The sequence below is a fragment of the Notolepis coatsorum genome, assembly GCF_963971535.1.
Source record: "Notolepis coatsorum genome assembly, chromosome: 1".
NCBI lineage: Eukaryota > Metazoa > Chordata > Actinopteri > Aulopiformes > Paralepididae > Notolepis > Notolepis coatsorum.
Window position 1 is genome coordinate 114318221 of NC_140165.1, and position 23393 is coordinate 114341613.

Consider the following 23393-nt stretch of genomic DNA (forward strand, 5'->3'; position numbering starts at 1 on the left):
TCACCAGTTCACCAGTCTGAGTAAAGAGAGGCAGCAGTGACCAGTGGAGTCACCAGTTCACCAGTCTGAGTAAAGAGCAGCAGCAGAGACCAGTGGAGTCACCAGTTCACCAGTCTGAGTAAAGAGAGGCAGCAGTGACCAGTGGAGTCACCAGTTCACCAGTCTGAGTAAAGAGAGGCAGCAGTGACCAGTGGAGTCAGAAGTTCACCAGTCTGAGTAAAGAGCAGCAGCAGTGACCAGTGGAGTCACCAGTTCACCAGTCTGAGTAAAGAGCAGCAGCAGTGACCAGTGGAGTCACCAGTTCACCAGTCTGAGTAAAGAGAGGCAGCAGTGACCAGTGGAGTCACCAGTTCACCAGTCTGAGTAAAGAGAGGCAGCAGTGACCAGTGGAGTCACCAGTTCACCAGTCTGAGTAAAGAGAGGCAGCAGTGACCAGTGGAGTCACCAGTTCACCAGTCTGAGTAAAGAGAGGCAGCAGTGACCAGTGGAGTCACCAGTTCACCAGTCTGAGTAAAGAGCAGCAGCAGTGACCAGTGGAGTCACCAGTTCACCAGTCTGAGTAAAGAGAGGCAGCAGTGACCAGTGGAGTCACCAGTTCACCAGTCTGAGTAAAGAGAGGCAGCAGTGACCAGTGGAGTCACCAGTTCACCAGTCTGAGTAAAGAGAGGCAGCAGTGACCAGTGGAGTCACCAGTTCACCAGTCTGAGTAAAGAGCGGCAGCAGTGACCAGTGGAGTCACCAGTTCACCAGTCTGAGTAAAGAGAGGCAGCAGTGACCAGTGGAGTCACCAGTTCACCAGTCTGAGTAAAGAGAGGCAGCAGTGACCAGTGGAGTCACCAGTTCACCAGTCTGAGTAAAGAGAGGCAGCAGTGACCAGTGGAGTCACCAGTTCACCAGTCTGAGTAAAGAGAGGCAGCAGTGACCAGTGGAGTCACCAGTTCACCAGTCTGAGTAAAGAGAGGCAGCAGTGACCAGTGGAGTCACCAGTTCACCAGTCTGAGTAAAGAGAGGCAGCAGTGACCAGTGGAGTCACCAGTTCACCAGTCTGAGTAAAGAGAGGCAGCAGTGACCAGTGGAGTCACCAGTTCACCAGTCTGAGTAAAGAGAGGCAGCAGTGACCAGTGGAGTCACCAGTTCACCAGTCTGAGTAAAGAGAGGCAGCAGTGACCAGTGGAGTCACCAGTTCACCAGTCTGAGTAAAGAGCAGCAGCAGTGACCAGTGGAGTCACCAGTTCACCAGTCTGAGTAAAGAGCGGCAGCAGTGACCAGTGGAGTCACCAGTTCACCAGTCTGAGTAAAGAGAGGCAGCAGTGACCAGTGGAGTCAGAAGTTCACCAGTCTGAGTAAAGAGCAGCAGCAGTGACCAGTGGAGTCACCAGTTCACCAGTCTGAGTAAAGAGAGGCAGCAGTGACCAGTGGAGTCACCAGTTCACCAGTCTGAGTAAAGAGAGGCAGCAGTGACCAGTGGAGTCAGAAGTTCACCAGTCTGAGTAAAGAGAGGCAGCAGAGACCAGTGGAGTCACCAGTTCACCAGTCTGAGTAAAGAGAGGCAGCAGTGACCAGTGGAGTCACCAGTTCACCAGTCTGAGTAAAGAGCGGCAGCAGTGACCAGTGGAGTCAGAAGTTCACCAGTCTGAGTAAAGAGCAGCAGCAGAGACCAGTGGAGTCACCAGTTCACCAGTCTGAGTAAAGAGAGGCAGCAGTGACCAGTGGAGTCACCAGTTCACCAGTCTGAGTAAAGAGAGGCAGCAGAGACCAGTGGAGTCAGAAGTTCACCAGTCTGAGTAAAGAGAGGCAGCAGTGACCAGTGGAGTCACCAGTTCACCAGTCTGAGTAAAGAGAGGCAGCAGAGACCAGTGGAGTCACCAGTTCACCAGTCTGAGTAAAGAGAGGCAGCAGTGACCAGTGGAGTCACCAGTTCACCAGTCTGAGTAAAGAGAGGCAGCAGTGACCAGTGGAGTCACCAGTTCACCAGTCTGAGTAAAGAGAGGCAGCAGTGACCAGTGGAGTCACCAGTTCACCAGTCTGAGTAAAGAGGCAGCAGTGACCAGTGGAGTCACCAGTTCACCAGTCTGAGTAAAGAGGCAGCAGCAGTGACCAGTGGAGTCACCAGTTCACCAGTCTGAGTAAAGAGCGGCAGCAGTGACCAGTGGAGTCAGAAGTTCACCAGTCTGAGTAAAGAGAGGCAGCAGTGACCAGTGGAGTCACCAGTTCACCAGTCTGAGTAAAGAGCAGCAGCAGAGACCAGTGGAGTCACCAGTTCACCAGTCTGAGTAAAGAGAGGCAGCAGTGACCAGTGGAGTCACCAGTTCACCAGTCTGAGTAAAGAGAGGCAGCAGTGACCAGTGGAGTCACCAGTTCACCAGTCTGAGTAAAGAGCAGCTGCAGTGACCAGTGGAGTCAGAAGTTCACCAGTCTGAGTAAAGAGAGGCAGCAGTGACCAGTGGAGTCAGAAGTTCACCAGTCTGAGTAAAGAGAGGCAGCAGTGACCAGTGGAGTCACCAGTTCACCAGTCTGAGTAAAGAGAGGCAGCAGTGACCAGTGGAGTCACCAGTTCACCAGTCTGAGTAAAGAGCAGCAGCAGTGACCAGTGGAGTCACCAGTTCACCAGTCTGAGTAAAGAGAGGCAGCAGTGACCAGTGGAGTCAGAAGTTCACCAGTCTGAGTAAAGAGAGGCAGCAGTGACCAGTGGAGTCACCAGTTCACCAGTCTGAGTAAAGAGCAGCAGCAGAGACCAGTGGAGTCACCAGTTCACCAGTCTGAGTAAAGAGCAGCAGCAGAGACCAGTGGAGTCACCAGTTCACCAGTCTGAGTAAAGAGAGGCAGCAGTGACCAGTGGAGTCACCAGTTCACCAGTCTGAGTAAAGAGAGGCAGCAGTGACCAGTGGAGTCACCAGTTCACCAGTCTGAGTAAAGAGAGGCAGCAGTGACCAGTGGAGTCACCAGTTCACCAGTCTGAGTAAAGAGAGGCAGCAGTGACCAGTGGAGTCACCAGTTCACCAGTCTGAGTAAAGAGAGGCAGCAGTGACCAGTGGAGTCACCAGTTCACCAGTCTGAGTAAAGAGAGGCAGCAGTGACCAGTGGAGTCACCAGTTCACCAGTCTGAGTAAAGAGAGGCAGCAGTGACCAGTGGAGTCACCAGTTCACCAGTCTGAGTAAAGAGCAGCAGCAGTGACCAGTGGAGTCACCAGTTCACCAGTCTGAGTAAAGAGAGGCAGCAGTGACCAGTGGAGTCACCAGTTCACCAGTCTGAGTAAAGAGAGGCAGCAGTGACCAGTGGAGTCACCAGTTCACCAGTCTGAGTAAAGAGAGGCAGCAGTGACCAGTGGAGTCACCAGTTCACCAGTCTGAGTAAAGAGAGGCAGCAGTGACCAGTGGAGTCACCAGTTCACCAGTCTGAGTAAAGAGAGGCAGCAGTGACCAGTGGAGTCACCAGTTCACCAGTCTGAGTAAAGAGAGGCAGCAGTGACCAGTGGAGTCACCAGTTCACCAGTCTGAGTAAAGAGGCAGCAGAGACCAGTGGAGTCACCAGTTCACCAGTCTGAGTAAAGAGAGGCAGCAGTGACCAGTGGAGTCACCAGTTCACCAGTCTGAGTAAAGAGGCAGCAGAGACCAGTGGAGTCACCAGTTCACCAGTCTGAGTAAAGAGAGGCAGCAGTGACCAGTGGAGTCACCAGTTCACCAGTCTGAGTAAAGAGAGGCAGCAGAGACCAGTGGAGTCACCAGTTCACCAGTCTGAGTAAAGAGAGGCAGCAGTGACCAGTGGAGTCACCAGTTCACCAGTCTGAGTAAAGAGAGGCAGCAGTGACCAGTGGAGTCAGAAGTTCACCAGTCTGAGTAAAGAGCAGCAGCAGTGACCAGTGGAGTCACCAGTTCACCAGTCTGAGTAAAGAGCAGCAGCAGTGACCAGTGGAGTCCCCAGTTCACCAGTCTGAGTAAAGAGGCAGCAGTGACCAGTGGAGTCACCAGTTCACCAGTCTGAGTAAAGAGAGGCAGCAGTGACCAGTGGAGTCACCAGTTCACCAGTCTGAGTAAAGAGAGGCAGCAGTGACCAGTGGAGTCACCAGTTCATCAGTCTGAGTAAAGAGCAGCAGCAGTGACCAGTGGAGTCACCAGTTCACCAGTCTGAGTAAAGAGGCAGCAGAGACCAGTGGAGTCACCAGTTCACCAGTCTGAGTAAAGAGAGGCAGCAGTGACCAGTGGAGTCACCAGTTCACCAGTCTGAGTAAAGAGAGGCAGCAGTGACCAGTGGAGTCACCAGTTCACCAGTCTGAGTAAAGAGCAGCAGCAGTGACCAGTGGAGTCAGAAGTTCACCAGTCTGAGTAAAGAGAGGCAGCAGAGACCAGTGGAGTCACCAGTTCACCAGTCTGAGTAAAGAGCAGCAGCAGTGACCAGTGGAGTCACCAGTTCACCAGTCTGAGTAAAGAGAGGCAGCAGAGACCAGTGGAGTCACCAGTTCACCAGTCTGAGTAAAGAGAGGCAGCAGTGACCAGTGGAGTCACCAGTTCACCAGTCTGAGTAAAGAGAGGCAGCAGTGACCAGTGGAGTCAGAAGTTCACCAGTCTGAGTAAAGAGCAGCAGTGACCAGTGGAGTCACCAGTTCACCAGTCTGAGTAAAGAGCAGCAGCAGTGACCAGTGGAGTCCCCAGTTCACCAGTCTGAGTAAAGAGAGGCAGCAGTGACCAGTGGAGTCACCAGTTCACCAGTCTGAGTAAAGAGCAGCAGCAGTGACCAGTGGAGTCACCAGTTCACCAGTCTGAGTAAAGAGAGGCAGCAGTGACCAGTGGAGTCACCAGTTCACCAGTCTGAGTAAAGAGAGGCAGCAGTGACCAGTGGAGTCACCAGTTCATCAGTCTGAGTAAAGAGCAGCAGCAGTGACCAGTGGAGTCACCAGTTCACCAGTCTGAGTAAAGAGGCAGCAGAGACCAGTGGAGTCACCAGTTCACCAGTCTGAGTAAAGAGAGGCAGCAGTGACCAGTGGAGTCACCAGTTCACCAGTCTGAGTAAAGAGAGGCAGCAGTGACCAGTGGAGTCACCAGTTCACCAGTCTGAGTAAAGAGCAGCAGCAGTGACCAGTGGAGTCAGAAGTTCACCAGTCTGAGTAAAGAGAGGCAGCAGAGACCAGTGGAGTCACCAGTTCACCAGTCTGAGTAAAGAGCAGCAGCAGTGACCAGTGGAGTCACCAGTTCACCAGTCTGAGTAAAGAGAGGCAGCAGAGACCAGTGGAGTCACCAGTTCACCAGTCTGAGTAAAGAGAGGCAGCAGTGACCAGTGGAGTCACCAGTTCACCAGTCTGAGTAAAGAGAGGCAGCAGTGACCAGTGGAGTCAGAAGTTCACCAGTCTGAGTAAAGAGCAGCAGTGACCAGTGGAGTCACCAGTTCACCAGTCTGAGTAAAGAGCAGCAGCAGTGACCAGTGGAGTCCCCAGTTCACCAGTCTGAGTAAAGAGACCAGTGGAGTCACCAGTTCACCAGTCTGAGTAAAGAGAGGCAGCAGTGACCAGTGGAGTCACCAGTTCACCAGTCTGAGTAAAGAGAGGCAGCAGTGACCAGTGGAGTCACCAGTTCACCAGTCTGAGTAAAGAGCAGCAGCAGTGACCAGTGGAGTCACCAGTTCACCAGTCTGAGTAAAGAGGCAGCAGTGACCAGTGGAGTCACCAGTTCACCAGTCTGAGTAAAGAGAGGCAGCAGTGACCAGTGGAGTCACCAGTTCACCAGTCTGAGTAAAGAGAGGCAGCAGAGACCAGTGGAGTCACCAGTTCACCAGTCTGAGTAAAGAGAGGCAGCAGTGACCAGTGGAGTCACCAGTTCACCAGTCTGAGTAAAGAGAGGCAGCAGTGACCAGTGGAGTCAGAAGTTCACCAGTCTGAGTAAAGAGCAGCAGCAGTGACCAGTGGAGTCACCAGTTCACCAGTCTGAGTAAAGAGCAGCAGCAGTGACCAGTGGAGTCCCCAGTTCACCAGTCTGAGTAAAGAGGCAGCAGTGACCAGTGGAGTCACCAGTTCACCAGTCTGAGTAAAGAGAGGCAGCAGTGACCAGTGGAGTCACCAGTTCACCAGTCTGAGTAAAGAGAGGCAGCAGTGACCAGTGGAGTCACCAGTTCATCAGTCTGAGTAAAGAGCAGCAGCAGTGACCAGTGGAGTCACCAGTTCACCAGTCTGAGTAAAGAGAGGCAGCAGTGACCAGTGGAGTCACCAGTTCACCAGTCTGAGTAAAGAGAGGCAACAGTGACCAGTGGAGTCACCAGTTCACCAGTCTGAGTAAAGAGAGGCAGCAGTGACCAGTGGAGTCACCAGTTCACCAGTCTGAGTAAAGAGAGGCAGCAGTGACCAGTGGAGTCACCAGTTCACCAGTCTGAGTAAAGAGAGGCAGCAGTGACCAGTGGAGTCACCAGTTCACCAGTCTGAGTAAAGAGCAGCAGCAGTGACCAGTGGAGTCACCAGTTCACCAGTCTGAGTAAAGAGAGGCAGCAGTGACCAGTGGAGTCACCAGTTCACCAGTCTGAGTAAAGAGAGGCAGCAGTGACCAGTGGAGTCACCAGTTCACCAGTCTGAGTAAAGAGAGGCAGCAGTGACCAGTGGAGTCACCAGTTCACCAGTCTGAGTAAAGAGAGGCAGCAGTGACCAGTGGAGTCACCAGTTCACCAGTCTGAGTAAAGAGCAGCAGCAGTGACCAGTGGAGTCACCAGTTCACCAGTCTGAGTAAAGAGAGGCAGCAGTGACCAGTGGAGTCACCAGTTCACCAGTCTGAGTAAAGAGAGGCAGCAGTGACCAGTGGAGTCACCAGTTCACCAGTCTGAGTAAAGAGAGGCAGCAGTGACCAGTGGAGTCACCAGTTCACCAGTCTGAGTAAAGAGAGGCAGCAGTGACCAGTGGAGTCACCAGTTCACCAGTCTGAGTAAAGAGAGGCAGCAGTGACCAGTGGAGTCACCAGTTCACCAGTCTGAGTAAAGAGCAGCAGCAGTGACCAGTGGAGTCACCAGTTCACCAGTCTGAGTAAAGAGAGGCAGCAGTGACCAGTGGAGTCACCAGTTCACCAGTCTGAGTAAAGAGAGGCAGCAGTGACCAGTGGAGTCACCAGTTCACCAGTCTGAGTAAAGAGCAGCAGCAGTGACCAGTGGAGTCACCAGTTCACCAGTCTGAGTAAAGAGAGGCAGCAGTGACCAGTGGAGTCACCAGTTCACCAGTCTGAGTAAAGAGAGGCAGCAGTGACCAGTGGAGTCACCAGTTCACCAGTCTGAGTAAAGAGAGGCAGCAGTGACCAGTGGAGTCACCAGTTCACCAGTCTGAGTAAAGAGAGGCAGCAGTGACCAGTGGAGTCACCAGTTCACCAGTCTGAGTAAAGAGAGGCAGCAGTGACCAGTGGAGTCACCAGTTCACCAGTCTGAGTAAAGAGGCAGCAGTGACCAGTGGAGTCACCAGTTCACCAGTCTGAGTAAAGAGAGGCAGCAGTGACCAGTGGAGTCACCAGTTCACCAGTCTGAGTAAAGAGAGGCAGCAGTGACCAGTGGAGTCACCAGTTCACCAGTCTGAGTAAAGAGAGGCAGCAGTGACCAGTGGAGTCACCAGTTCACCAGTCTGAGTAAAGAGGCAGCAGAGACCAGTGGAGTCACCAGTTCACCAGTCTGAGTAAAGAGCAGCAGCAGTGACCAGTGGAGTCACCAGTTCACCAGTCTGAGTAAAGAGAGGCAGCAGTGACCAGTGGAGTCACCAGTTCACCAGTCTGAGTAAAGAGCAGCAGCAGTGACCAGTGGAGTCACCAGTTCACCAGTCTGAGTAAAGAGCAGCAGCAGTGACCAGTGGAGTCACCAGTTCACCAGTCTGAGTAAAGAGAGGCAGCAGTGACCAGTGGGTTCACCAGTCTGAGTAAAGAGAGGCAGCAGTGACCAGTGGAGTCACCAGTTCACCAGTCTGAGTAAAGAGCGGCAGCAGAGACCAGTGGATTCAGACGTTCACCAGTCTGAGTAAAGAGAGGCAGCAGTGACCAGTGGAGTCAGAAGTTCACCAGTCTGAGTAAAGAGAGGCAGCAGAGACCAGTGGAGTCACCAGTTCACCAGTCTGAGTAAAGAGCGGCAGCAGTGACCAGTGGAGTCACCAGTTCACCAGTCTGAGTAAAGAGAGGCAGCAGTGACCAGTGGAGTCAGAAGTTCACCAGTCTGAGTAAAGAGCAGCAGCAGAGACCAGTGGATTCAGACGTTCACCTGTCAGTTTTAATTCCATAGCAGCCAAAGTAGTCCTTAGATGTGAAGCTCCTCATCTATGACCATCGTAGATGTCACTGACTCACTCACTCACTCACTCACTCACTCATTAATTTACTATCCAAAGGAAAACTAGACATACCATGAACATTTTATCTTTTGTAATGTAAATGTGATCGCCTCAATAATGATGTTTCTTGTAAACTTTGCTTTGACTACCTAACCTGGCGCTTAATACATAACCAGCTCTAATTAGCTTAACTGAACGCTTAATACATAACCAGCTCTAATTAGCTTAACTGAACGCTTAATACATAACCAGCTCTAATTAGCTTAACTGAACGCTTAATACATAACCAGCTCTAATTAGCTTAACTGAACGCTAAATACATAACCAGCTCTAATTAGCTTAACTGAACGCTTAATACATAACCAGCTCTAATGAGCTTAACTGAACGCTTAATACATAACCAGCTCTAATTAGCTTAACTGAACGCTTAATACATAACCAGCTCTAATTAGCTTAACTGAACGCTAAATACATAACCAGCTCTAATTAGCTTAACTGAACGCTTAATACATAACCAGCTCTAATGAGCTTAACTGAACGCTTAATACATAACCAGCTCTAATTAGCTTAACTGAACGCTTAATACATAACCAGCTCTAATTAGCTTAACTGAACGCTTAATACATAACCAGCTCTAATTAGCTTAACTGAACACTTAATACATAACCAGCTCTAATTAGCTTAACTGAACGCTAAATACATAACCAGCTCTAATTAGCTTAACTGAACGCTTAATACATAACCAGCTCTAATTAGCTTAACTGAACGCTTAATACATAACCAGCTCTAATTAGCTTAACTGAACGCTTAATACATAACCAGCTCTAATGAGCTTAACTGAACGCTAAATACATAACCAGCTCTAATTAGCTTAACTGAACGCTAAATACATAACCAGCTCTAATTAGCTTAACTGAACGCTTAATACATAACCAGCTCTAATTAGCTTAACTGAACGCTTAATACATAACCAGCTCTAATTAGCTTAACTGAACGCTTAATACATAACCAGCTCTAATTAGCTTAACTGAACGCTTAATACATAACCAGCTCTAATTAGCTTAACTGAACGCTTAATACATAACCAGCTCTAATTAGCTTAACTGAACGCTTAATACATAACCAGCTCTAATTAGCTTAACTGAACGCTAAATACATAACCAGCTCTAATTAGTAGGGATGCTCGATATTGGCTTTTTTACCTATACCGATATTGTCCAACTCTTAATTACCGATATCAACCGATATCAACCGATACCGATATATGCAGGGTTTCCCCCCCAAAAAACTGAATAATTTCAGGTAATTAACTTGCATACTTTTGACAATAAATAAAATCTGAATTTGTTCTTACTTGCTTGCCTGGGTAAATAAAGGTTATAGAAATGTAAAAAATGTATAGTCCTGTGATTTATTGTGGATATTTACTGTTAATGCTTGTGTGTCTAGTTTTATGTCATGTCAAAAAATAAATAATAATAATAATAATAATAATAATAATAATAATAATAATAATAATAATAATGACAAGCTAATCAATTAAATCAGAATAATGCAAATAAAGTTATAATATAAATTAAATATATAAAAAAATAAAAAATATATATATACTATAAGGTGAGACTACTTGGAATATACCTGTACACCCCTCGGTATTACTATTGAATGATGTTTTTGAGTTTGCAGTGAATCCACAGCTAAAGAGATTGGTTTTATCGGGTATCACAGTAGCTAAAAAGCTGATCGCATCACGCTGGTTTCAACCGGAAAAAATTTGCCGGAAAGTTTGGTTTCTTACATATCTCCATGTGATTTATCAAGAAATATCTACAGCAAGAATTCTGGGTCTCAATGAATCCAAAATGTCAATGTGGTTAGAAGTGGTGGAGAGAATAAAAGCTAGCTTATAATGGTAGTGTCTGGTTAGGTGCGAGGGATAGTGGAGGTACTACCCAAGGTGGGGTCCGGGAGGGGGGGGTTCGAGCTGGAGCATATGTGTGTAGGTTTTTAGATAACGGGTATTAGGGGTATATCTTATATAAGACCATTAACTAAAATGTGATTTCATTGGATGTGCTCTGACAACTAATGCTTGTATATCTTATCGTGTGTTGTCATGTTTGTTTATGTGTTTGTTTAAAAAATAATAAAAAAATAAAATACAAACAAAATAAAAGGTGAGACTACCTGAGCACCCATCATCCCCAGTCTCGACAACCACGGCCCCCACCCCGTGAGGACCCTGAATCCGGCTCCCCAGTGAACCAGAGCATCATGCCTCTTTAACACTCCGGCTAGTTTGATCCAAGTTTCTTGAGCCAGGCGACTAAAGGTGCTCCCATGGTCGCGCAGACTCGACTCCGGAGCTAAATGGGGAATTGTTTAAATGTATACATTGTTTAAATATTGTTTAAATGTATAATTTTTTTTAATATTGTTTAAATGTATACATTGTTTAAATATTTAAATATTGTTTAAATCTATACATATTAAATTTCTAATATTTTTTTCAATAGAAATTAGCCCATGGAGAGAACGTATACGAATGAATATTATGACCATAGGTTTCACTGTCTCCGCACTCACTCCCCCACCTACAGTGTAGGCTGTTATGGAAGTCAAATGGTCCCTGGGAAAACATCCTGGGCTTTCACGGCCTATTATCTATCGATGTGGGGCTCTTTGACATGGAAAGGTTTTCAGAACCAGTGGTGTAAGACACATTAACTCCACATCCTGTTGGACAACACAATCTGCAGCTCCCCGCTTTGACGCCTGCATCACTGCACATCTATGCCACTATGTGTCCTTGTTAGAAGACAAAAGACTAGGGGTTGAACTAGGGATGCACCCATACTACCTTTTCACTGCTGGCTGGTACAGAGTTGTGATCCTTTAGTTTTACAGAACAGTATTGACTTTTTGACCATTAGCTTGTAGGGTCTGAGTTAGGGCTGGGCGATATGACCAAAAACGTTATCGCGATAAAATTATAAAATTATTTTCATATAATTCGATATCGATAATTATCGTTGATATAATGTCTGTCAAGTTTAATTAACTTCTTATGCTGCTGCGAATGTCTCAAGTCGTCATCAGTCCGCGCACGGTAGCAGTTAGCCGACAAGCGGAGTATCTCATGACAATAAATATGACACTAAAATACTCTCTTCCGCCACAATATATTGAAACGAACTGTATACCCCACACTACTATAAACGTGGCCTCAGAATTCAAAACACACACATACTCGGCACGTAAATATATAAAACAGTGCCGTGCAAGCTAGTTATCCTAGCCAGCCTGTTGTATCTAAGCGGTGTATTCCATGACAATGTGCTAAATATGACACTAAAATACTCTCTTCCGCCACAATATATTGAAACGACGTCCACTGTATACCCCCACTATAAACGTGGCCTCAGAATTCACGCCACACACATACTCTGCACGTAAATATATAAAACATCGCCGTGCAAGCTAATTAGCCTAGCAAGCCTTGTTGTTGAGTGAGTCCTACCTCCTTCCGGGTCTACTTCGCTCTCGGCCATCTCCTTCACTGATTGGTTGTTAGCTGTTGTGCGTAAGCACGTCATCACGTAACGTTGGTTGTTGTTAGTGAGTGTGCTGAGCCGAGGCTGAACGGAGCCAAGCTTGGAAAATCGATATATCGAAACTTTGCGACCACGTTTCATGTTTATTTCGAGGAAATAATTTATCGCGATAGTTATCGTTATCGTTTTATCGCCCAGCCCTAGTCTGAGTCCTAAAGGTTTAACCTGTTCCACCCCAGGTGAAAATCTGCATAAAATGTATACCTAGGTAAATGGAATATTGCTCCACTTCTACAAGGGCTATTTGCATATTCTTGGTATCTAGGTACATCTATGGACCTCAGTGAATGTATTCTCAGTGTCAGAAGTATTGTATCTATTACTAGGCTTGCTTAAATTGTGATGAAACAAAGGAAAATATGAATTATGATTTTTCTTTTCATCTTTGACAGTGAATAACACTGATAATAATGACCAGACTTAAAAAACTGCCACTGACCTCGTTCAGTACCCTCTTCAGATCATGTGTACAAAAGATCTAAGGAAATTAATAAAGGGAAGATGATAAAACCGAAGGTTCTGTATATACAGTACTGAATTCTCCCATCCGGACCAATGCAATTTGAAATATTATTATAGAATATAGAATATATGCTTATACATTACCTTATTATAGCCAATTCGCACATTTATATATATATATATATACATATAGTATCTTTGAAATGCCCGAGTTCAATTTGGATTTAGTATCACAAGTCATGCATAATAACAGATAATAATATCTACTGTAATCGACTGTACTTTTTTATTTTCTCATAGTGCAACCATTTTGAAACTAATTTCAGATCTAGTTGTTCCTATATGCTAACAATAGGGAGGAGAAACTAACTGCGTTTCAATATTTGTCAAATCGTTACCTTTTGTGGCTTATTATCAAGAATAATAACAGTTATTGACATTATTCATAATTCAACTCTGAACTTTGAACCCCCATAGAACTTGAAGGGAAATGTAGTTTGGAATAATTTCAACACTGATCGACAGCTCTGAGTGCCCTCGAAAAAATGGCTGCAAAGAAACTACAATTTGCGTTTTTTCTAAATTTCCAAAATGGTCGCCAGCTCGGATTATACTTCTTCAAAACGAGAAGGTAAAACCATATTATGCCACTTATAACCTATTGCTAACCTATTGCCAACCTAACGTTTTACATTCTACATGTTTTTATGTCATGTTTGTGATGTTAATACTTGAAAACGGTTGAATCGCAAATGATTTTCATCACTCATAAAAATATGGATCTATGATCATAATGGCAAAAAGGGTCGGTACCGACCCTGAGGGGTGGAACAGGTTTTAGTAGGGATGCACTGATACTGATGCCGATTCCAGACTGAAATAGATACTGATATCAGATATCGGTCTGATTCCAGACTGAAATATGTGTTGAGAATTTCTCCAGTACTAAAACCTCATACAATGAACCATATGTAACATGCCATGAATCAAAGCAAAGAAACTTGATTTGCTGCAATTCTGACACATAAGCAGGGCTGTACGCTGCGATGATCTCATCGCAAATTGCCCCTTTAATTGGCCATTGCGATTGGTAAATAATATTTGGGGGCGGGCTTGCGAGTAGGGATTTCAAGCCTTGCATTCGCATTTCACTCCTAAATGATCCAAGGCGTGTGATGACGCTGAGCACTCAGGTATGATCAGCGGGGAAAATCAACTGAGCACTCACTCTGATAGACTGGCTGACTGTCTGATTTAGCTATGAAGAAAAGTAAAGTTAGTAGTAGGGATGGGAATCGATGGTTCCTAACTGGGTTTTGGCCATATGCTCCCGAAATTCTCCCGCTGTTTGGCTGCTTCTATGTGCAGTGAAAACTACTCGAAATGATGTCAAGACATTGATTTAGTTCAGGGTTAGCCGCGGAGCTAACGCTAGCTAACGTGAGCTAATCAAGCTCACAGAGAGAGATAAACAGCTGACAGCAGGTAGTACAGGTACAAATACAATAAAACAAGGGGTGGGGGCTGTTGTGTAAACCTTGTGTCGCGTCAATCTGGTCCACACGTTACTCGTTCATATCTCAGCCTGTGCTGAGATATGCCCATTCCGCGGTCTGTTAATAAAGTTTTCAATCAGACAGATGTATGGAAAGGCTTTTATTATAACATTCGTTGAGGTAAAATCATTATGCCTCATTTAGTCATCCTGCAGAGCACTGGTCTCCTACTCGACGTCCGCGGGGAGCTAACGTTAGTAGCTTTGTTGATGTTCAGCACACGGGGCATTCAGGAAGTCAAAAAAAACGAATGCGCTTGCCGATTGGTGCTAAGAACAGCAGGGCGGGTGCAAGCGTTGTGACGTAAATTGGCAGACTCTACTGTCAATCAAAATTATTCTGTTTTCCGTCAGAATGAATGAATGAGAACTTTATTAACAGATTGCATAATGGGTACAATACAGTACAGGAGGATGAAGACCAGAGAAAGACTTTCGGCTTTTTTACATAAGGGTCCTCCATTTTCAATTCATCAAAACATTTAGAGACATACAAATATACAGTAGTTTCATAAAAATGCTAAAATGCTATTGATTGATTGATTTAAAACTTTATTAACATATTGCAGAATGGGTACAGTACAGCTCAATACACACAATTGTTAAGGGGATGCAGACCAGAGAAAGACTTGTCTTGTTTACATCAGGGTCCCCCATTTTCAATTCATCATATTTCATATCTAAATCATATAATATCTCATTGCTAAATATATGCAATATATAATCTAATAATCTAAATCTAATATATAATATAAAAATGCTAAATGCATGGGTATTTTATTTTGTCTTTAATGTTGGCTTGCAAACTCATACTGTCTTGGTAAGCCTCATAATGAATTGTTTGGGGTAAAAAAGAAAAACATTGTGATGTGTATCGTGTATCGCCGAAAGGTCCGAAAATATCGTGATATCATATTTAGGCCATATCGCCCAGCCCTAGTTGGTTCATTATAAAAGATACAAACCTGACAACAAAAGCACTTAAATGTTAAATAAAAGGACCACAGTAATGAGGCAGGAGGAACATATTTTTTTGCACTATAATGGTAAAATTGTTATTTAAAAATGTGCCCCTAAAACATATTTTTTACCCCTAAATTTCTAATTTAGGGGCAAGTGTGCCCCTAGTGAAAAAGCTTAGCGTACAGCCCTGATAAGCATGTTAGATGTCTGTAATACAGAAATGTTTTATTATATTATATTATATTTTTTGTCCAATGAGCCCAAACGGATGCTCTTAAATCTATCCTGTTCAGTAAAAGCGATGGATTAGATTGGTACTTGGTATCGGACCATACTGAAAGTTTAACACTCTGTATCGGCAGTGAAAAAGTGGCATCGATCCATCCCTAGTTTTTTGTATCTCTCATACAGATACCCTATTTGAGCCTAGTATCAGCCCGATCACAGTCATAGACTGTATCGCCATCGGTGAATCCCCCAATTGAACACAGATTGGCTCCCTGCCAAAGTGCCCTGTGACATTGAAAACACAAACTTAACAGCAACAATCTGCATTGAGCAGCATTTACCCGGTGTCTAGTGTGTGTAGATCTCTGCTTGACTTCATAGCACAACATTATATCACAACCAGGGACAAGTAAGTCATCGATTACTTGTTTTATTACCCCCCACTGGACTGTTTAAATATTAAAGGGACATTTGCATATTGGCTTTTGTTTTGACTGAGACTGATCCAGAACAAACAGCCTCACTATGAAATAACTGGAAAAGCCTTTCCCTAAATCACAGCATCAGAGTCTAATAGGGGTGGAACGGTATGCATTCGAACCTAAACCGTTCGGCATGACCTCCGCGGTTCGGGGCGTGTATGTATTGTTCGGTTATAACGTTAGCCGCAAGCTAACCGTGGAAACGCTCAAAGCGAAGTGACTCCACAACCAGTTCCATTATTAGTGGGGAAGGGGGGGTATTGACGAGGCTTGACAACAGGTTCAAAGATAACTTCACGTTTATTGGCTGTTCGTTTATATTATATCATCAGGGCTTCTCCAGGTTCCAACGCTGTGTGTTACTGTTGACTATTTACTTCCTGGTGTGACGTCACTTCAAATACGGCTACCAGGACACTCGAATAGCAAAAGCGAGTCGAGTCGATTAGGTACCATGCAGTGAAAAGCGGATACTTCATAATGTTTCATGCAATTAAAAAGTAAATATATATTTAGTTCAGCCAGTTTTGAGCATCGATTCTTGCGTATTTGGGAGGAAAAGCTAGCAGTGAAATCCTTGATCATTCCCTTTGTCGACATCCATAATATTCTGGGGTCCTGCACCGAATTCACATTTATCCGTAGGAATACCGTAAGAGCTTCTTTGATTTGTGTAATGAATTCCTTGTTATTAAGCAGCATCGTGTTAAATCGCCATCTTGGGGCTCGGGATGATAGTATACCAAATGTTCCTTTTAAGAGTAAATAACAGTGATCAGACAATGCATTGGGTATCATTTCCACATCGTAGTTATCAAATAGTCTCGGGGTTGTGAAAACGTAATCTATTCTGGATAATGTATTATGTCTCGCAGACCGACAAGAGTACTTCCGGGTCATGGGGTTGAGTGAACGCCATAAGTCATTTACACCTGTAATCTTCGACCAATCCTTTAATGCATTAGATGCATTTTTTTGTTCATTGGAAAAGGAGGGGTTTGATTTGTCCATCCTTGGGTTCCAAATGGCATTAAAATCTGCACCGATTATAAATGAGTATTCGGGAAGGTCTAACATTGCTCTGGTAAGTGTAGTGAAGAAACTAACTTCTTATAAATTTGGGGCGTATACCGCTACCAACGCTATTTTTCTGTTCTTATGTAAAATCTTAGCTATAGTTATCCGACCATCTGCATCAGACCATACTCCCTTCAATTCAATATTCAACTTCCGTCTAACGACTATGGCTACTCCCCGAGTTCTCGTTCCAAAGGAAGAGTGACTGATGTTATGATATGTGTTGTCCGCTAACATATCTATGTCTTTCTCTAAAATGTGCGTTTCGCTTAGCAGAGCTATGTCCACCTGTTCTTTTTTCATCAGTGTGAGCACGCTTTTTCGTTTGTGTTTATTTATTCCACCAGTGTTCCATATCATTATGTTCAAACTAGCCATAATCTATACATGTTGTTGTATGGTTGTTGGTAATGCAATATTTTTTTGACGCTTCTATTGAGGCTAATGTGGGCAGGTCTCTAAATGGCTGGAATAAGGGGGGGGTGAACGGAGGGGGGAGGGGTGTGAAGTACATAAAACAAAATACCCTAACGTCTTGCACAGACGGGTTACACATAAAACACATATGGCCCATCCCTAATGGATGGGCTAAAATGATTAACAGAGCATACAAACAATAACCCAAGGCACTCCATTCAAACCCATTAGCCCAAGGTCTGGGTGAGTAGCCCAACGTTAACCGCATTTCCCTAGACAAAGATGAGGGAATAATATGAGAGAGAGAGAGAGAGAGGAGAGAGAGAGAGGAGAGTGAGAGAGAGAGAGAGAGAGAGAGAGAGAGAGAGAGAGAGAGAGAGAGAGAGAGAGAGAGAGAGAGAGAGAGAGAGAGAGAGAGAGAGAGAGAGAGAGAGAGAGAGAGAGAGAGAGAGAGAGAGAGAGAAGAGAGAGAGAGAGAGAGAGAGAGAGAGAGAGAGAGAGAGAGAGAGAGAGAGAGAGAGAGAGAGAGAGAGAGAGAGAGAGAGAGAGAGAGATACGTACATAGTTCCATCAATATAAAGTTTATCCATGAACATACGAGCATTCCGTTTGTTTTTCCTCGCATCCGCCATGACCGGGTAGAGCAGCCTACGTCTACTCATGATCTCTGCCGGGAACTGGTCACTGATGGAATATTTGGATCTTTCAACTCTCTTCCGTTGGACATAATAGCAGATTTCATCTTTGAATCGATGACTTTGGCCACGATGGGACGGGGCCTCTGCTGGTCGACTTTGGCTTTCCCCAGGCGATGGACTCTGGAAAAGCGGCTAGCTTCGGTTTCAGCCGACTTCATTTTCAGGTTATCTGACAGGAATAACCTAAAAAGTTCCTCGGATCTCTGGTGAGTTTCATTTTTAGTTTCAGGAAGACCGTGAATTATTAAGTTGTCTCTCATGCTTCTACATTGTAGGTCAAGAATGTTATTAGCCATGTTGAAATTTTCTTTTTGGAGATTACCCGTCAGACGTTGTCATTTGTTTACGTCGATCCTGAGTGAGGCATTGTCTGCCTTTAGTACCTCGATGAGTGAGTTGTTGTACTCCACAGAAGCTTTTAACTCCTTGACATTGTTTGTCAGCTGTTCGAGTAGATCAAGCTTCTGGAGTTGATGTTTAATAGATGTTAAAGACTCACGGATGTCGCTGGTTGGGTCATCCGCATCACTCGAGCCCAGCTCACTTCGGTGCGTTTGGTATCGGGTTTGGTGCCCCGCCATAGCGTTTTCTTTATAAAACGCGTCAATATAGGCTTCCAGTCCCCTCCACCGTCTCGTTAACAGGTGAATCCAGGTTGGAAAAAGTTCAGTTTATCTCTGATCAAAGCATATATAATGGCATTTTAAAGGGAAGTTTGGCACGGGGTGCAGCTCAGCACTTCAATCAGCAGCCATCTTGTTGCGCAGCACAACACTTTACTCAACGTTATTTAATTCTTTGCAATACAACAACTCGGTTCAACTGGAAAATCAAGTCAATATACTAAAAAAAGAGATTAACGCCATATACAGACAACAATCTGAATTGCAAATACGTAGCACAAGACAACAGCAGTACTCCCAAGGTTCCAAACCAAGTCACCTATTAGCTATGCGACTAAGAGTCAACGCAAAATTTGCAGATATAACTACCATTAGAGCACAACAAGGACTTGTTACAGAACCCAAAGAAATAAACACGACATTCAAAGAATTCTACTCCAACTTATACAAATCAGAAACGACCTTCGATCAAAACAAGATGGACACATATCTTAATCAAATTAACCTCCCTAAACTTTCAGAGGATGACGCTAAACAGTTAGAAAACACCGATCACACTAGATGAACTTAGGGAGGCCATATCTGAAATGCAAAGTGGAAGGGCCCCTGGAAGAGACGGTATCCCACCAGAAATGTACCTCTCTTGTTGGGACATAATTGGACCCTTATTACTAATATGATTTTATACAGTCAAGGAGGGGAACTTCCATAAGAATGACAATATTGCACTCATAACAGTCCTCCTCAAAAAAGACAAAGACCCCACCGAGTGCGGTAGTTACAGACCTTTTAAGCCTCCTCGGAACCGATATCAAACTGTACTCTAAGGTATTAGCCATCAGACTACAAAAGCATATGACGTCTTTAATTCATCCGGACCAAACAGGCTTCATAAGAGGCCGCCTGATCACTGATAACATAAGACGATTACTACACGTACTAGATGCTAACAAGGAAGACAACACACCTAAGGCGATGCTGTCCCTGGATGCAATGAAAGCTTTTGACAGGTTGGAATGGTCGTATCTATGGGCAGTGTTAGAAAGGATGGGGTCAGGAAAAGGATTCATTGATATGATTAAAGTATTATACAAAGACCCATCGGCCATGATTACAACAGGTACAATCACCTCCGAAATCTTTCCAGTATCACGGTCTTCCAGACAGGGTTGCCCCCTTAGTCCCGGACTATTCGATCTATCATTAGAGCCTTTAGCACAATATATAAGACAATCCCAATCCATAGAACCAATCGTAATCAAGGGCACACAACACAAAATTAGTTTATATGCGGACGACGTAATACTGTTCATGCAAAACCCCAACACCACATTGCCTCATCTTCTCAAGTTGATTGAGGACTTTGGAGATTTATCGGGATTTAGGTTAAATTGGCCGAAGTCGGCCTTCCTCCCACTTAACGCCCCTGCAAAAAGAAATATAACCCTCCCAGAAGAGATACCGATGGTAAAACACTTTAGATGTTTGGGAGTTGAAATATTCCCTACCATAAGCCAAACGGTGAAGCACAATTACATAAAAATCCAAAACAAAATCAAATACGACCTTGTCAGGTGGTCAAAACTTAAAAACTCAGTACAAGCACGGATATCAATAATTAAGATGGACGTCCTACCTAGAATCAACTTCTTCAGCTCAATGCTACCGTTACCCCCTCCAAAGGGTTACTGGAAAGAATTACACTCCTCCACATACAAATTTATTTGGAATAACAAACCACCACGTATAAAAAGATCCACCGCACAGAGAAACAAAGCAGACGGTGGTATGGCATTTCCAGATTTCCACCACTATTTTAAGGCATACACTTTAAGACCACTGACAACATGGTTTGATCCCCAAGCATCAGTATCCTGGAGAAATTTAGAAGAAAATATAGTAGCTCCACATAGGCTGAAGGACATAGTGTACACCAAATTATCAATTAAGCAATGCGAACGGAAATTTGGCCCCATAATCACTCATGCAATCCGGATATGGCGTGAAACACAAAAAAAAAGACTCTATCCCACATAAATGGCATAATCATACTCCCTTATTCAATAACAATGCACTCTTGATTGGAAAACAACCTATAAGATTCCCTAGATGGGAAAAGCAAGGCATACACACATTAGGAGACGTTTTCAACAAACAGGGTTTTTGTAGTTTTGATGAGATATGCAAAAAATTTAATCTCACCAAGTCCTCATATTATTTTTACGCACAGTTATTGGCATGTTTGAAGGCTCACGGTGTTCCATTAAGGATACCAATTGTACACCACAGATACCACAAATTCTTCTATGAAAGAGAGACATCGAGAGGTTTTGTTTCAGATTTTTATCATCAATTACTAACGGCCTCGTATGAAACCCTACATCTAGACTCAGTCTGGAGGAGGGATATACCAGACCTGGAGATAGACTTTGACTGGCAAGAAGCCTGGGCAAATGTACGCCTTGCATCAAGGAACCCGGACCATCAACAAATCAATCTTAACTATATTCACAGGACATACTTAACTCCTATAAGACTGAACAAAATGGGTCTTAAACAAGACTCCAAATGCTCCTTATGTACAAATGGGGACGAAGGGACATTTATGCACATGTACTGGGACTGCCCACCAGTTAAGATATTTTGGAAAGAAGTGACCCAGCAATTGTCAAATCTCTTAACTCTGGATATACCTGTACACCCCTCTGTATTACTGCTGAATGATGTCTTTGAGCATGCAGTACCTCCACAGCTAAAGAGATTGGTTTTATCCGGTATCACAGTGGCTAAAAAGCTGATAGCATCACGATGGTTTCAACCGGAAAAAATGTGCCGTAAGGTCTGGATTCTTACATATCTCGATGTGATTTATCAAGAAATATCAACAGCTAGAATTTTGGGTCTCAATGAATCCAAAATGGCAATGTGGTTAGAAGTGGTGGAGAGAATAAAAGCCAGCATATAATGGTAGTGTCTGGTCAGGAACAAATTATAATGGTTGGATTATCCAATGGGGGGTCCGGGAGAGGGGGGTACGAGCTGGAGCATATGTGTATTTGTATATCCTATTGTGTGTTGTCATGTTTGTTTATGTGTTTGTTAAAAAAAAAAAAAAAAAAAAATACAAAATATATATTTAGTACACATGATTTATTTATTTTAAATAACGGTGACTTTTCCTTTTTGATAAGAAAGTCTAGTGCTGGTTGAGCATATGCAAGCATACTCTGTGCATCCCCTTAACAATTGTGTGTATTGAGCTGTACTGTATTGTACCCATTCTGCAATCTGTTAACATTTTCAATCAATCAATACTTTATGTTGATGGCCTTTGTCTATAATGTGGCCACAAAAATAGAATTATTTTGTTTGTTTGCACTAAGTTAATACTTTGACAAATGTTGCCTATATTTTTCAGTCAGTTCGGTCTTTGTGTGCCAAACATTATTTAAGGCAAACCGCTGTAAACTTTTTTTTTACCAAATAAATGAGAAGCATGTTTAAATCAGCAATGCCTCCCCTCTTGCTGTACCAACATCTCTCCTAGCTCTAACCGGTCACTGTCAAAACAATGTGCCTGATGTCGAACTGCCTCATTCTTTCAGTTTTTGCATGACTACGTCCTTGAGAATAACTGAAAAGTTGGATTATTTTTAGGCTATATATCTTATGCTGATGTAGGGGTGGACGGTATAAACGGTATACGGTATAAACGGTATGAATTTGCTCTACGGTATGGATTTTGACTATACCTTGTAACCGGTAGAGCAGCTCTAAAATAGCAATGACGTCATGTAACCACAGCGCGACTATTTCACTGCATTTGCCCCTAAAAATAGATAGAATTAGTCATAGATAATAGATATGTGCAAACTGGAAAAAGTTATTTGGAGGCTTCGCGCAGTGGGCGTGTCAACACGCAATTGTCATTTCATAATAAACACATATCACTGCGGGGCACAGCAAGTTTCAATTTCAGTTCCTGGCATTTTTAACCAGTGGAGAAAGGGAAGATATTCCCCTATCGTTTTTCTTATATGAATTATTCTACGTTAATAAAACATACCTGGTGATCAACTACAGTTTGCTGTGAACATTATGATATGTGTGTCGTGTTCTGATAACGACGGCTGGGCAGCGGGAGCTGGAAGCTGGATTTTGCGAGAAGCATACGCAGCTGCAGAGCCGCAGAGTAGGGGCGCTTTCAGGTCCGGTCACAGGCCCGCTCAACAGCGCCCCCCACCCAACGGCTGAATTGCCAATGGCTGAATTGGAGTATTGCACTGTGTATTGCACACTGTTGGGAGCAGCACGGAGTCTTGACTCGGGACTTATTTTATTTGGAATATAATGACTGTATACGCAAAAGTAGCCTAGTTTTAAGTTAAAATATTATAAATCTACATGCCTTGAGGATGTCATTCTTTATATAGCCTGCCTATCAGGCAAAACAAATTATTCTAACGGAAACACTGATACCGTGATATATACCGTTACCGTCTATGCTTCAAATTATACCGTGATATAAATTTTAGACCATACCGTCCACCCCTATGCTGATGTATGGTATTTTTGGAGTGTTACATTTAAAAAAAAATTAAAAACAATGTATATCGAACCGAACCGAAAACCGAGACACCAAAACCGTGATATGAACCGAACCGTGAATTTTGTGAACCGTTCCACCCCTAGAGTCTAACATGATCCTTGCATCTAGTACCATACATGTATATCAAAACCATTTGTTAGTATTGGGGCGTATTAGTATTGTGCTTTGTGTGTTGATGTATCTGTGACTGTATGTGTGATACTTATCTATCTATATCATTAATCAATGTGTCGGTGTTTTTATTCCCAGGTGGCTGTAAAAAATCATTGATAAGACACAGCTCAACTCCTCCAGTTTGCAGAAGGTGGGTAACACATGCACACATGCACGCACGCACGCACGCACACACACACACACATTTGACATTTTTATTTATGTCCACATGAACAGAAGTA

At 44.0% G+C, this 23393-nt stretch overlaps 1 protein-coding gene across 1 annotated transcript in view; it reads left to right on the top strand.

The window, feature by feature from the left end:
- mark2b (MAP/microtubule affinity-regulating kinase 2b) overlaps positions 1-23393 on the top strand; it is a gene marked incomplete at its 3' end in the record, with an annotated part of 338660 nt that overhangs the window by 195456 nt on the left and 119811 nt on the right. Inside the window, 2 exon segments of the mRNA XM_084315862.1 lie at positions 23248-23256; positions 23258-23302. Of these exon segments, the coding sequence (XP_084171988.1) occupies positions 23248-23256; positions 23258-23302 (54 nt within the window).